Source organism: Malaya genurostris, chromosome 3 (genome assembly GCF_030247185.1).
Source record: "Malaya genurostris strain Urasoe2022 chromosome 3, Malgen_1.1, whole genome shotgun sequence".
NCBI lineage: Eukaryota > Metazoa > Arthropoda > Insecta > Diptera > Culicidae > Malaya > Malaya genurostris.
The window spans coordinates 189087354-189104643 of NC_080572.1; the positions used below are offsets into that span (position 1 = coordinate 189087354).

At 37.0% G+C, this 17290-nt stretch overlaps 1 protein-coding gene across 1 annotated transcript in view; it reads right to left on the bottom strand.

Annotated features, from left to right (window-relative positions):
* Nucleotides 1-17290, bottom strand: part of LOC131437784 (protein still life, isoform SIF type 1) — a 416149-nt gene that overhangs the window by 396064 nt on the left and 2795 nt on the right. The window contains 4 exon segments of the mRNA XM_058607355.1: nucleotides 10656-10802; nucleotides 10874-11072; nucleotides 11493-11611; nucleotides 11676-11869. Coding sequence (XP_058463338.1) covers nucleotides 10656-10802; nucleotides 10874-11072; nucleotides 11493-11611; nucleotides 11676-11869 — 659 coding nt within the window.

Sequence of the window (17290 nt, forward strand, 5' to 3'; positions counted from 1 at the left end):
CTATGAAAATATCTGTCATCTCTGTGCACAGCCGATGAACACACACACACACACACACACACACACACACACACTACACAGCGTTATGCTGTCATATAGCGGAATGAAACCAGTGCTACTAGATTTTCCACAATGGTTATTTCATAAGTATTTAACGCGCTCTTTCTGGTAATATTCGAAGCCGAAACAGTTTTATTGAATCATAAATATCAATAATATAATTAAACTAATGTCACGGGTACAAAAAAAACTTGTTGATGATAATTAGAAGATTTTAGAATTTAGATTTAGAATTTTTTTTAACATTATGAGAAAACTTGGCAACTTTGCGAAACCAAATGAGATGGGAACAAAGCGCAATCAAGTAAACTAAGTGAAAAATTTTCATCTCGTATTTTTGAAAACTTTTATTGCTTGTCGGGTAACTTTTGAAGTTTTTAATCGTTAATCAAACAAGTGGCAAGTGAACATTACTAATTATGAAGTCATCCAGCATTCAATAGTAGTGTAATTGTGCAAAATAGTGATCATATTTTGAGACGAATTGATTAGTAGATATTCAGAAACATGACGAACTGTAAATCTTGAGATGAAAATGTGTTTGGTTCAGGTACGTTGTAAGATATTATTCATGTTCAAGGTGATGGAAATAGGAGCTCAGATGAAATAGGGAGCCGTTACCGTACGATTGTATCAAAGTAAAATTCTCTTGGTTGATAGGCTTAACTCTTTTGATTCATGCGCCCGTGTGTAGCACTTAATTTACTATGGGACGCCTTTCCAAAATTTACCATGGATAAGGATGGGTTGAACTTAATCCAGAATATCTATGGTTGTATTTACCACAGCAGTATAACTTTTTCTGCATACCATCGGAAATGTTATCAGTAAATTATGATAAAATTTCCAGTAGTAATAACATTTCCAATAGTAACGAATAACTCAAAATTGAGTCTTTCGAAAACGTTTTGTATGAAAGAGCATAGAGGTGAAATTCAGTGACAAAATAAGGCGTACAAAATTCCAGTCATGAATTTACCAAATTATAGTACAAAGCGTATCGTGCAAAACCGACACAAAGAAATATTTTCAGTGATTGAGTGTTTGTGCATGTTGTTTAAGACGGTCAATTTAGTCATTTAATTTATAACCAAAATGCTCCTATAGCGAAATTGTTCATTTTTTATTAAAGATCAAAATCTTTGGCATGAGTTGTGTACTGCTCATTGGGTTCATAAGCGAAAGATGTGAATACTGAATGTAATACTTGTTGTGGTAATAGATCCATCATTTATACATCTATGTAATTACTTGAAAACTCTTTAATACTCAACTATATGGCAGTTCCCATAGACCATACGAGTAGTAAAAATTGGCCTATTTATAACAATACACTACAACTTCATTAGTTGACGAAACCGATCAGCTCTAATGAATCATACTAAAAATATGGAATAATTTTATTTTTCGTGATTAAAAAAATGATTGCGACGACCGACGTCTAACCTGTGAAAAAAATTAAATATTTTCATTATTATTCATTGCAATTATTCCAAATTTGTCGTACGATTCGACATAAATGTATTTGTATTATGTTTGTTTACCTTTTTTAAATAAATAGGAATAGAATTCACTCAAACTAAAGAAAAAAATTCCAAAGTGTGGAAAAACATGTTATTTTTATTCCTATTCACCTATTCATTCCACCCGTTTTTTTTTATTCCTAAAAACAACGTACGAGAAATTCAGTTTTTCCGGGTTGTTGATGAGTTTTTCTTTCCATTTATTCTAAATCCGAATGGAGAATCGACTTCTTCCGTTTCGCAACGGTGTTATTTGGAAAGTTGGTTAAATGATGACCATTCGAACACTTTTATGATACACTAATCCATTGATATCCTAAATCTGTTTTACAAAGCAACTAACATTGACCGCAAATGGGAAAAAACAGCGATGAATATTTTAATTTTGGTTACAGTTCCTGTCTAAGAAATATCGTATATTTTGTGATCAATGTTTTAAAAGTCAATAAAATGTTGGTGTATGCAAAATTTAGCACTTCTATATCCTGTAAATAAATCATCAAAACAAGAGTTTCGCCTCTGGTCGACTTGCTCCTTGCATGATTTATGAAATTACGCCTATTCACTACATCGAAGGGTATAGTAGAGTGGCGGAACAATTTTAAAATATATGGTTTTTTAAAAATCATTTTAATTACCTAATCTTAAATCGTATTTAGGGTGAGAATGTAATAAAATTAACCAGGCATTTTTTGGAATACTTTCAACACTGTTTTTTTTGTTATTTGAAGCATACAATGAATGTGCAACCCAAAAATAAACACTTTCTCTTGAATTTCCGATAAACAACATTTCTAGCATCAATCACAATATTTTGCTATTTGCTATGTGAATGCGTCAAATCTAATACTGAGTGATTAAAAAGAAATAACATCGTGTCAGCCTCCTAAATGTCCCTGACTCAACTTTATTTTTCGATACATCCATGCAGCGCGAAGTGCGTGGAATCCCGGATCATCTACGTTCGACGGAAATCCCAAAAATATTTTCAAGTAAGTTCAGGCATATTGACTCTGAGAAAATGTTTTACACGGACGGATCGCGAATTGAAGAAGCGACAGGGTTTGGTATGTTCAACAATAATGTTTCGGCCTCATTTAGGCTTCAAGAACCTGCATCTGTTTATATAGCAGAGCTAGCAGCAGTTCAATATAGTTTGAGTGTAATCGTCACATTAATTCCAAACCATTATTTCCTCTTCACAGATAGTCTGAGTGCAATTGAAGCCATTCGCTCAAACATGACTGGCAAGACTGAACCGTTTTTCCTGGGCAAAATAAAACAGTGCCTGAACGACATATTGAACAATAATTATCTAATCACTATAGTCTGGGTCCCGGCTCATTGCTCCATTCCTGGCAATGAAAGAGCCGATATTTTAGCCAAACGTGGTGCTATTGAGGGTGAAATTTATGAGAGACCAATTGCTTTCAACGAATTCTATAGCTCGTCTCGCCAAAGAACACTTGCCAGCTGGCAAGCTTCTTGGGATAAAGATGATCTGGGTCGGTGGATGCACTCAATTATTCCGAAAATATCGACAAAGGCATGGTTCAGGGGACTGGATGTGAGTAGAGATTTCATTCGTGTGATGTCTAGACTCATGTCCAATCACTACACGTTAGATGCACATCTCCTTCGAATTGGGCTCTCCGAGACTAATCATTGTGCTTGTGGCGAAGGTTATCGAGATATTGATCATGTCGTTTGGACATGCGTGGAGTATCGTGATGTCAGATCTCAACTAATAAATTCTTTGCGTACCCAAGGTAGACTATCCAATATCCCAGTTCGAGACATTCTTGCTTGTCGTGACCTTTCATACATGAAACTTATTTATCATTTCATAAAGAAAACTGGAGTTTCAATTTAATAAAGGCCCCTTTCAAGACTTAGTTCTGATCCCAGCTGCGTCCATGAGTTCAACCAATAGCTAAATTAGAATAAAAATAATGTAATGATACAAACAAACTCGAAACAGTTTATGAAATTATTAACAAAATGTCTGAAAATAACAGCTTATTTTATAATTTATAGAAGTTAATCGTTTGGTTCAAATAATATTTCCGAGTAGATTTCATAATTAATGACGAGTTACCTAAGATGATATTTAAGTAATAAGAGAATATGTTTTAATAAATGCAAAACGTTGTGACTATGTTAGAATTAAATTAGGATAAGAATATTATGTAAAAGTGATGCTACGGCGAAGAAAAACTTATGTAAACTGCCTTAAGAAATAAACGTATTTATGAAAAAAAAATAAAAAGAAATAACATTTCACTGTTGGGTGAACTACGCACATTTTTGTAAGAATAATTACTTTCGAGAGACATAAAAAAATAAATACAGCACTTGAAGCGTTCACTTGAAACGTTCATGACAGTCGTGTAATTTACTTATGAAGTTATGACTAAACATTGCTTTGATAATACATATCGTGACATTATTTCGGATAAACAATCAATTTCAGGCTTAAACTGTTTTGTTCGTTCAAAATTGCTTAAATTCTTTCGTTCTGATACTCCTTCAGATTATACCATGAAACAGTGGTTTCGTGAGGTCGAAACTCCACTGCCGATGAAGCCCGCAGCGGAAGATTCATACGATGCGGTTTCATTGAATAGTGTCAAAACTACATTAAAATGGGTTGGATGACTAGAAAGCGTCGATACGCAAGGTAAGATTCGGAAAATGAGGTAGATATCCTGCTGCTTGGTGCCAAACATGCTTATTCAGGACTTGAAAGACGACTGCGAGCGCACTTCGGAAGTTTGTTTGGCTATACTGATGCAGAGTCGGTGGGGCTTTCGGTGTCGGGTAATAACTGTTCATGCAACTTAGATCCACTCAAAGAGCATAAGAGCATTACCCGTCAAGGCGTGAACTGAAGGCGGAACAAGGTTCAATGGTTAGGAAAGTTCATGAAGTTTTTTTTTTTTAAAACAATTTTTATTCAGGCCAATTTGCGTATAGCTTTACGTGGCCGATTTACCCATGTTTTTGTTACATAAAATTATTTTTTTATTGTTGGATCTCGTTGTCAACCTTCTTCTAGGGGGAAAGGAGCTTCCATTTCCTTCTAGCGAAGATTCGAGGTCATTTTGTCCGTTGCTCGTATCATCCATTGCTATATCGTTGGAGTTGTGAGCGGTTTCTGTTTCCTTGTTTTCGTTGTTGATCGCCGTCTTGGGTTCATTTGCAGTTGCCGTAGATGCGGTTTGTACATTGATTGCAGTTGATAGTTGGTTAGATGGTGAAAGTGTTTTTGAAACAGGAGCACTGCATTCACTAGTTTCCGTTGTTGAGCGGTTGTCCTTGTTTTTGTTTGTTTTCGCAGTTTCAGTGCAAGGTTTGCCGTAGTGTGCAGGTTGTTCACAAAACTGACATGTAACCAATTGATTTTCATACGTAATCAGCGTTTTACACGGATGTATTCTACCTTGACCACAAACGATGTAAGATGGAATTGCTTTACGTAGTTGCATACGTACCACTCGCACGCCATTCCGGATACCCGGGAAAAAAATCCGCCATACTTCCCTTTCGATGGAAAGAACTTCACCGTACTGCAACATGTTTTCCCGAACATACCCATCGCTGGTTTGCGGGGGAAGGTCATGCACGCGTACTTCTATGGCATTGTCTACCATGTACAAAGGGATTTTATATTTAACATTGTCATGATCAACACTGTGCACCCCGTTATTATCCGAAGCAAATGCAATTGCATCTTTTTGACGTTTGAACATAATGTACACACAGTTAGACGCCTTGTTGAATTGAATCTCACTTACATCATTAACGTTTAGATGCATTCGTTCCTTAGGCAAGGTTTCAATTTCGGTTGCTGCTGGTCTAACTTTGCAGCGCTTGAAATCAATACAAATTGAATTTGGCCTTGTAGGCCAAGTTTCAGGCTTTGTTAAATCGTATTTGCCCATTTCGTACACTCTATTGTTCACTGCACTGTATTGTCTTTGTTTCTATCGTCGCGACCGTAAGAAATTTTGGACTGCGTCGGATGCGATGCGAGCACGAACTGAGTTCATGAAGTTGTTGGGATTCGGAAAAGAAAAACTACAAGGATCAGCCCCATGGGGTTGTCCGAGCAATTGATGTGGAACAAGGCAACCAAAATTTCTAATGATCTACAATCAAAAAGTTCAATCAATCGTCACACTTTTGAATCCGCAATTGCACGAGAGTCTGCCTAGATTGATCTTGATTAGGAACCAACACCGAACATTGTTTGTTTGTATGCAATTATATTTTTGTACATACTTGCGATACGATTTTGATATTAAAACTTCTCTTCGCCAAGCTTGTGTTCAAGTTTTGTATGCAAGAAGTTATTTTTATAGCGTTAAGTTTATCTACCATTCTGCGATTTCGAGTTCATCTTAAAAAAAATAGAAATTAATCTTAAGCACTCAAGATTTACTCTGGGGTATATGTTAATTTCTCAGGCGAAACGACATTACATGGAATTTCATCCGAGCTTGCATGACACAAGATCAGAGCATACCAATCAGCGTTGCCAGATCCTTTTTCCAAAAATCTGTATTCGCCGCAAAAATCTATCTGTACCATATCGGTATCAGAATCTCGTCAACATAAGTTCACGGAAATGTCACCAAAGCTCATTTTGGTGAGCAAAAAAAATAGGTCTCGCAGCAACCTTTTCTCCTGTATATCCATGCTATCAACTAAAATCGGCATTTATCCGTATGATCCGTGAATTTTAATATCTTTATAAATACCGATAAATCGGTATACCAGGCAACGTTGATACCAATTAAAGCTTCAAATCGTTTTATGGCACTTTTTGTCTTGCTGTCTAGCAACAACCTACCTCTAGCATGCTACGCGTAGGACTGGAACGTTAGCTATAATTTTGCTTCTATTTATAGATTCGCGTGCTTCAAACAACTTCGCTTTTGCATCGATTGACCAATCAGAGCGATGCTTTCCCTTTGATATATCGCTTACTCCTTCAAAACCGTCGTCTAGGGCAGAGAAATCCGATATGCTGGAGATTTTTAGCAGACAAAATAGACACTGCTCGCTACTAATCAAAATTTCAATCATTTATAATTGAAAATACGTGGCTTGATACATTCGAATCGAATCGTAGAAATATTTCCAATCAGATAATGAAATAATATTAATAATGATACAAAATATACTGAGCTGTGAGTGTTTAAAACCTGACCACATTTCTACGTGTATTTTTCCTTCCGCAAAAAATATTTTTCCGTGGCAAAGTTTCAGTACACCAGAGCGTCGGCTAAGATAATCGATTTGGGGTTTCAATTCCATCTCATTCATCCGATTTGGCTTCCTCGAACTATTATCGGCCCCCAAACCTCAATCCATCTCCGAAAATAGATGTGAGTTTTTCGACTCCGGCAGCTATTTCCGGATCCTAAAATCTTTATTCTCTTAACAGTTCTTGCTGTTCGATCTTGTCACCGAATTCTCGTCATTTAAAGAAATATACGCAGATGATATCAAATTATTATCATCCCAAGCCTACTAGATTGTTGTGTTCTACAATTGGGCATCAAGAGGGTCATAAGGAGTGTATCGAAAATAAGCTATCTACATACATTTGTGTTGTACGCATGTATTTGTTATGGTTTTTTATACTCAGATCACAGCATGCCGTGCGTTTGGCTGTCAGCTTTCGTTTGTTTACTTGTTTGTACGGTTGAAATTGTGCGTTTTCAGAATGCCGCGTATTGAACAGAAAGTGAAAATTAAGGTTCTGGACACATGGCTCAGTGAGATGGGTATTACTATGCGAAAATTAGCGAAGTTTGGGGAACATTATTCTTTGGATGAGCTACCAGGAAGAGGCAGAAAACCCGGTTCTTCCAACCCGAAACTGGACCAGAAAGTGGTATCTCTAATCATGAAGAACAAATCAATGTTAATACGTGATTTGGCCAAAAAAGCAGGAGCGAGTGTCGGCCCGGGTTGGTGGTTCAATGCATAGGACGCTGGTCTTACAAGCCAGTTGTCGTATGTTCGAGCTCCGACCTGGAAGGATTCTTAGTGTCAGTAGGATCCATAGTACTAGCCATGCAATGATTCTGTACACTAAGAATCGGCTGCGAAGTCTGTTGAAACAGAAAGGCCAAATTCCACAAAAGGAATGTAATGCCATTACTTTGCTTGAGTGTCGGAATGATCCAGCGTATCAAGAGGAGAAATCACCTGAAGGCCTACAAGAAGTAGAAAATCTCGAAACAAAGTGTAAAACAGAAGAAACGAGCAGCAACAAATTGTTTTCGCGTCTTTTGCAGTGTCCGGATGCATGCGTTTTGATGAACGATGAGACTTATGTAAAGGAGGACTCAAAAACCATTCCAGGTCCACAATACTTTACTGTCGTCGTTGGGGAGGATGTGAGCGATGTGGACAGGTCGATTCAAGTGGAGAAATTCGGTCGAAAAGTACTGGTATGGCAAGCAATATGTTCCTGTGGTTTGAAGTCAACCATTTTTTCCACTACCGGAACTATAAAGGCAGTAATCTATCTATCTAAGTGTCTTCAGAAGAGATCGCTGCCTTTATATAAGAAGCATAGCACACCTCCAATGTTTTGGCCGGATTTAGCGTCGGATCACTATGCCATAACCACTCTCAATTGGCTTGCGGAAAATAGTATAAATTTCGATGAGAAAAATATCAATCCACCAAATTGCCCTCAGCTTCGACCCATCTAACGTTACTGGGCAATCGTGAAGAGGGTCTTCAAGAAGACTGGTAAGGCAACTGCAGGTGTTTAAAAAAATTTGGGCTCAAGCGTTCAAAAAATGCGATGCAACACTTGCCCGGAACTTGATGAAGAGCGCTCGATCAAAAGTTCGAAAACTTGGGAAGGAATAACTTAAATTTCATCCGGTTTTTATTACGCTCATGTTTAACCACGTACAATAAAAGATCAATTTTTAGTTTGAATAAAATATCGTGTTTTGTCATAATTAGAAAGAAAAATTTGTGGATAGCTTATTTTCGATACACTCCTCAGACATGTGTGACAGAAACGGCGTGGTAGTGAACGTCAAGAAATGTAATACAATAACCTTCTCTTGGCATAGTCGCCGATTGTATTTAAATACTTAATGGTGGCATACGAAACACTCAAGACTTCAACGATGTGTATTGCCTCATGAAAGTTTGCATCGCAATTCCGTATACGGAGTTCTGAAATATTGTAAATATTTTGAGCCCCAATACAAGAAGCACTGGGCTCTCATCAATCTACACACTCTCAAAAATAGACGAGTATTTCTTCAACGGCTCTTCGTTTCCGATTTGTTGACAGATAACATAGTCTTGTATCGCTGAAACCAGAAGCCGGATTCAGATGAAACTGAATAGAAAGCAGGGAGACCTTTCATCGAAATCCATTCTATAAGTTTAGCCAAAAATTTTTGCTAAGTTCGCCACTGACGGACCTTAACATTGAAACAGTTTTGAGTCAAGTTGAGTAGATTTTCAACACCCATCTCGTTGTATTTCGGAATCCAAAAGTGGAAATTAATTGTCATATTGCATTATAATCAGAGCTGCTAAATGTCACTATCAACCAGCAACTTTGCACGACGACGATAGGAAAGTTTATGTCACTGGACTGCTGCCAACCAGGCTCTACCAATCATCATATATTGAGTGTCTGAGAGCCGATCTGTCATAACTTAAATTCTCTTGATATTACACTCACCAGGACGCTCATTGATTGCCGATGCGATTGATATTATCTTCATTTCTCCTGTCACTGCTTGATTACGATGTGACTAAATATTAATCAAGCAGCATAAACATTGAATTAAATTCATTTACACCAATAAACTCCGAAGTCCGATGACTTTTTTCAAAGAACAATGAACTTTATCAATTTGTGTTAGTACGTTTATGGAACTTTTTTACTTCAACAGGGAATAGGAGTATGAGAGAGAAAACAAAAAAGTCGTCTGTCTTTAACTGAGTATACTTTTACTTGGTCATAGAACTATCGAGTATCTCATTTGACAGACACTTTGACTGTACCGATTATAGTTGACGATAATTTTAGTCAGTCTGTCAAGGTCATTTGACATGATTGACAATTTGCAGCTATGATTATAATACCTTTCATTTGAATATAAGTAAGTTTTTGATATTTTTTCCAGTGTATCCGGAACAAGTATAGTCGAAGTAAATTTGTTTGGCAAAAATAACAACAAGAAAAGTTTACTGTAGAGGTTTACAGATATTTGTTCCTCACACTCTTGAAATTGAAGGTATTAACTCTTATCGCTCCATTAATCTGGGACCGGAAGACGAATTTGGAAACAATTGGACCGGAGCAAGATTTGCTTTTTATCTGAGGGCCGAGATTCTGGGTAAGGACTGCTTGCTTTTAAACATGGCGCATTGAAACATACGTATTCAAGACCTCGTGAATAATTGAGGAAAACTTCAAAGACGCAGATATGTGCAAGGTGGCATATACATTTTCGAAAAAAAAGTAGAGAGAAAATGCTGCAAAATCAATTGCAACTAACAGTCGTTTCCTACTTATTGGAAACTCTAGATACAAAACATTGTCCTAACGCCATACATCTTATAAGGAAGGAAAAAAATAAATTTCGCAGCACCCCAACTTAAAAAGTTCTGGAGAGTTTATTTCTCATTCAAAAATATTCAAATTTCGGATTTATGGGAAAATTTGATAGGGTTAATGTTTCACATCAGTAAAAAAAATTTTTGAATGAAAATTTAAATTGCTTCCGCATCCCCCATATTGATCAGATTTTGCCCCTATGGATTACATTTTTTTCTCAGATTAAACAAGACCAGCTTAATGGAAAAAGATGATGAGATCGTTGTGTAGACTAAAGTGTTTTTTTCTGGTAAGGAGAAACCTGTGTACTATCCTATTCGAATTGTTTCTCGTTTGGTTTTGTTTTTTCTTTAACGCGAATCTTTTGAATATAAAGATCGAATTCAAGTACATATGATATGAATATCTCATCATAAATGAATGCTTTCCGATCTAGTTTCGATTAAACAACTTACCTTGAGTATTGATGGCAGTTCCCTGAGTAGTGTTAGCTCCGACATTATCGTACAGTGAAGTGCTGGATGTGGCCGTGGCAATCTTTTCACTCCTGAGTGTTTCTGTTTCCGTCGCACGGTTGGTAGCTCGCGGCAGGGTCGATGATCCTAAAATGGTAAAGTGGTACGATCAGCTATCAGTGGTTTTTTTTCTCTTCTGAGTCTTTCAGGCTACAAACCTCGATAGCGTGGATCCTGGGCCCGGATGCGTGCGTACTGCTCGGCTGTCATGCAGGTGCACTGCGGTTCACGGGCCCTCGATGGACTCGCCGGAGTGCTGAGTGGTTTTCGTTTCGTTTTTACCTTGCCCTTTCCGGGTGGATCAAGTTTTAGTGAATAGCTTGAGGAGGCCTTTCGTGAAAATTTGAAAGAAGGCGACTGTAAAACGTCGCACTATTATTAGGGGGCAAATGATGCGGGAACGACACGAACGGCAATGATTGATAGACAGTGTGCATAGGGAATCGGGGGACGGTTTACGACCAGGGATTATGATTCGACAAAATTCGGGATTGTTATGTATGGAGGAAGGGTTGTTTATGTACGGAGTTTAGTTAGCTTTGTTAACTCGATTTTGTTGGTACCGAATAATAGTGCAACATTTTATAATCGATTGGTTTGAAGCTGAGTGTATTGAAAATTTAGTAGGTTTGGTAGGAAGATAGAGGAACTGACAACGGGGTGCTGAATACTACAGAAAAAATCAAAAGACACCATAAGTATCTCAGAGAAAATACACAAGTTCCGAGTTAGTTTTGTCAAAAGAATAAAAATAGATAGTTCTCATTTTATACTTACGCAGCACTCGCGAAATTGTTTGGCATCGATAGGAGAAGTAAAGTTGAGACCCCAGGTATCGCTGGTCATTGGATCCTTCCAGTATACAAAGCATTCTGACGCTTGACCGATTCGAGTTCCTAGAAAGCAGAAGTATTAGCAAAAGAGTTCGGATGGTCTAACATTGCTGCGTCAGCTAGCTACCTGGTTGAATTAGTCGCACATCGAGAATCTTGTCCACCTGGCTGTTGTAGGCGGTAATGTGGAAGATGCACTCTGGCGAATCTTGGATGCAGGTGATGTTGACCGGAACCAGATCTTCGGAAACTTGCTGCCATTTGACGGTACCAGCGCCACTGGCCGAAACGTGGAATACTTCAGCCCACAACCTAAATACACTAGAATGGATTAGGAGAGATTGGGGTACGTGGATGATAAAATCATGGTGCATCCGTTCAGTACTACAACAAACACGAAAGCCATTGGGTTGAAAATACAACTATTGATCGGTCGGATGGTGGTTGGCGTCACGGGTACACTTCAAACATGGATCACAGTTCGGTTTTACATCTCCTCCAAGTCAGTCGATAAAACAAAACCGCTTACGTTGGAAACAGAAGAAACCAAGTACAGTATTGTGTAGTGAACAATAGACCTCGAAAATGAGTGAACCAAACGAACAAAAGCTACCGCCGACACGAAAGAATACAATTGTTGTTGACTTTAGGCAGTGCAAAATTCGACCTTCGATACGTGAACTTGAAGGTTTGCTTAAGGAGCAAATGCAGCTGGACATTAAACGTGTGCATTTACTTCAATGCAATAAGACCAATAATGTTGTTTACATCCAGTTTTATAAAGAGTTGGATGCAATTCAATTCGCAAAAAACAATAACAATGTGCACTATGTGGAGCACGAGAATATTAAGTACAACATTCCGGTATATATGGAAGATAGTGCTATAGAAGTGCGTGTGCATGATCTTCCAATGCAATTCTGTATGTTTCAATATAATTTAATCGCAAAATAAGCGTTAATTGAAAGATACAGTCATATTCATTGAAAATTCAATGCAATTCAATTTAGTTTTGCATCGATGAAGGTTTTCAATCAAAATTTCCATTCAACTCATGTCTTTTCCATGTTACTATTGATTTACATCTCGTGTATTATTTCTTTCTGTGTATACCTTCTTATGTGATTTTCGGTCAAGATACAAGAATTCCGTGCAAATCACTTGTTACCTATGACAATCAGATGGCCACATGTCAGTATTGTCAAAAAGCTGTTCACTACGGTAAGTCATGTGATAAACTGGACAAGGAGACAACTACACCAAAGGACAACAGTGCTTCCGTCACACCAACCCAAAGCAATACCAGTACACCTGTGACAGTCACCAACAACAGTGAAGCATCCACTTCAACGAAACCATCCAACGTATCCCCTAAAGAACTAAGTGCATTAACTGCAGTGAACAACTTACCATCCAACCAACCAGCAACAGCAAACATTGTACAACAAGGCTCATCTCCAGCAACTAGCAATGAAGCCAACAACAATACCATCGATGTGGCAATGAATGACGAGACGAACCACGAACGAAGTGCCCCTCAATCCTCGCAGGAGGGAAATGGAAGCTCCTCTCCCCCTAGAAAAGGGTGACAACGAGATCCAACTAAAAAAAAATCTATTTATGGCTCAATCGGCCACGTAAAGCTTGTACGCATATAGGCCTGAATAAAATTATCTTTTAAATAAAAAATAAAAACATGGATCACAACATATACAAACTGTACGAGCTGGTAGCAGTAGGTATTGTTAGGTAGGTATTCTATATAAATTTCAATTTGACAAAATTGAATAAATAATATAATTTAAATTCGCATGATAAAAAACATGGAAAGAAACAGTCTATCAAATCCATTGCAAGAAATTATCTTTTCTTCATTCGTTTAGCAAGCGAAGTCCTGGCATTACATTCCTTTCGTGGAATTTGTACATTCATAGCGTACAGAATCATTGCATGGCTTGTGCTACGATCCCACTGACACTATGAATCCTTACAGGTCGAAGCTCGAACATACGACAACTGGCTTGTGAGACCAGTGTCCTATGCATTGAATCGTCAACCCGGGTTTAATTCCTTTATCTTACGTTTATTACTTTCCGGAAGGCTCCACTGCTATGAGTGTATCAATAGGTTATCTATTACTATTTAGAAGCTTATGTTTTTCCATACTTTCTGGAAGGTATCCTTACTTTAAATGAAAAGGTCGTTCTGGCAAGGCTGGTTCGAAACTATGCTGGAATTTTTGACTGAACTGATAACAGTTTCAGACCAATTTTATACTTTTGACTTCGAATTTTTCTTGGTTTTGCGCTTGGTATCTAGAAATACTTTTTTCTGCAAAAGAACTATAATTAAATTGTCCTTTAGAATTTTTACTAAATATAGCAAAAATGTGATATTAAAATTGACTACAATGTATTTGTTGATTTATTTGATTTGAATACAATAAATGTAAAATAAATGTAAAATGACTTATCAGTTCACAAATAAAAACTTTGAACCATATATTAAAACCTAAATATTTATCAATTCATTAGTTCTGATTCATGTTTCTCTCACTGGTCCTTCCTTATGAAATACAACCGTCCGCTGGAAACGTGTTCACTAATGCATTCAAACGAACTGTTTCCCTACATCATTACTAGCTAAATCGAGATAGACGGACGGGCGTGTGTAAATAACTTTAGGAATGAAATTCTTTCATAAGCCCTGAACTCAGGTTGTAGATGGAAACGCTTGGTATTTAGTTCTAATGGTATGTGATATATGATTTTAGAACTAAATACCATGCGTCTCCATCGGATAATGACAACTTGATGGAGACGCATGGTTTTCCGAATTATTTTTTTTTCAAAGTCTGATATTATACCCGTCCAAATTCTTTAAAAATCTGAAAAAATACAGCGTGATGTACTCATAAATGATTTATTTTTGATGTACAGTCTAGAGTGGTACCAAAATTGTAAGTGCGAATAAAGAAATTCGAATATTTTGAACTTTTTTTTTTACATGAAATACACCATAACTTTACCAATATGGCAGTTAAATGGTTACAATTTTGGGAAAATCATTTCCAATATAAACCCTTTCAAACAGCGTACATCAATTTTTTCTGTTTGAGGGCAGTTTTTGTATGCAAAGTTTTTTGTCATACGTTAAATCTAAGTATTTTGCTTGATCAGACCATGTCAATTCCAAGCCATTCAATTTGAGAATGTGATTATTGTTTGGTTTATGGAAAGAAGCTCTTGGCTTATGAGGAAAGATAATTAATTGCGTTTTTTCTGCATTTGGTTTAATTTTCCATTTTGACAGATAATCACTGAAAATATTTAAACTTCTTTCCATAGCTTGTTTTTAACACAGAGGCTCAATCTGAATGAATTTATATCAAAAAATGAGTAAAAATTCGTTTCAGAGATTATTTTAGTAAAAAATATAATGTGTGAGTGACAGAGCGTTATCATTCCATTAGGTGGATTAAAAATAGTTTACTTTTTCATTCCTTCAACATTCTCAATAACCTCAAGCAAGCCGGTATTAATTCCGGAAGTGAATGTTAACCATCACGTCTGGCTCAAAATCTAAAATGTATGTATTGAATAAAAGAAAAGATTTGTAAAAGTTCTTAAAATACTATCGATTAATTGAAATGATGTTAGTTCTCCATTGTAATCAGTACACAATGAAACCAGTTCAATGAATTCAACTTAGATGGCGCACCAGGTTAAATTAGTATTGAGTTATGTTGCTAATGGGTCTATGAGATCTATGAGAACGGCGTACAGACTCACTTTCAAATGGCTTTAACTTTGCATCCGCTGGGTATTTTCAATTACAGTTTTGGGTGAAACTAGTTCAATGTGTAATGTTTACATTGTGTGACAGTAGTAGTTTTGCAGTCGTTGCGAAGGCGAAGTCGGAAGAACAGCAGTGGCCTTTCCGTATAGTGACAAAGTTCACAAACGGGTAGTTCAAGCTTACGAGAGGAATCTAAGCAGTTCTGTAAGAGATGTGGTAAAACAATTGCGTTTGAGTAAAACTGTCATGCGAGACGAGAGAAACGTGAAGGACGTACAAAGTTAAAAAGATATTGAATCACAATGAACGGCTGAGAATTGTGGGAAAATTACGTGCACGTCAACTCTACAGTCGAGACGTTGCAGACTTCCGGCAGCTTCCGGGACTTCTGTATTTCTCTACTCATCCTGTTCCAAAAGACGTTAGTAAGCAGAAGAAGTCACAGTTTGCCAAAAAATATATGATTTGGCAATCGATTTGTTAATGTGGAAAGCGGAGAACACAATTTGTGATAACCGGTACGATTAATAGGCACGTTTACATAAAGAAATATCTCCAAAAGCGTCTACTTCCAATTTTTAGATAACACAATGGTCCAACGTTTTTCTGAGCGGATTTAGTCTCGTGCTACTCGAAATATATTTTGGAGTGGTACTAGGCCGAAGAACTTCAATCCCCCAAACGCACCGTAACTGCGACCAACTGAAAACTACTGGGCCATCATGAAGCAGGCTTCGGAATTATCCCAAAGAAGTATCATCGGAGGAAGATAAAAAAAAAAGATTTGTTGTTCAAAACCGCATGAGTCCTTTTAACAAGAAGGTTACAGTCACTGCAAAAACCGACTTTTGGAACGAGGCCCGGAGGGCCGAATGTCATATACCATTCGACTCAGCTCGACGAGCTGAGCAAATGTCTGTGTATGTGACAAATATTGTCACTCACTTTTCTCGGAGATGGCTGAATCGATTTTTACAAATTTAGATTCAAATGAAAGGTATCATGGTCCCATACAAAGTTCCTGATTTTCAATTGAATCCGACTTCCGGTCCCGGAATTACAGAGTGATATAAAACAAAAATGTGAAATAATGTCACTCACTTTTTTCGAAGATGGCTGAACCGATTTCCACAAACATCGATTTAAATGAAAGGTCTCAAGATACCATAAGAATATTCCAATTTTTATTCGGCTTAAACCCCTGCTTCCGAAGGTACGGTGCTTAGTGTAAAAATGTCAGTTTCAAGAATATTTTTTTGTCATAAGCTCCCTTTTAATATTTGCTAGTTATTTTTTTAAGTTTGCAGACCATGAGAGTCTGTAACCAAATAAACCATTGGTAATTCCATAAAAGATCTGCAAAATTTTATTCAAGTCCGACTACCGGCACATTTTTTTTTCAAAATTCAAATCTTCATAGAAATTCGTAAATAAATTTGTATGTCATATTAGTGTATGGTTGAATGAACCGAATGTCTCTATGCCGATATCCAGCTTTTTGGTTGCGGAAGTACACGGAACGACCGAAATTAGCTCTGCGCCTAATTCGTATTACTGTTTTTGAATTAGTTGATTTTAACAACAAAATTTCCAAAATAACTATAAAATTAGTTAAAATTTAGAATTTACTGTGCTGAAAAAAACTCTTATTTTTAGAGAATGTGTTTAGTTGGCGAATATTCTGGACACAAACCAGCAATATTTCAATCCAACACGAAATTCTCATTGACAACTAATTTCGTTATTAAAATCAGAAACTTTGATTCTATTTATCTATCACCGTCATTACTGAAGGACAGCAGTGTCAAAGCAAAACAATCAATTAAAAAGCTAAAAGGGACAGTCTTGTTGAAACTGCTCGCAAATTGTTTAGATGTTTTTCTCATGTGTTACGATTATATAAATTATATTATATAAATTTCTAAACCGATATGTAAAAATGAC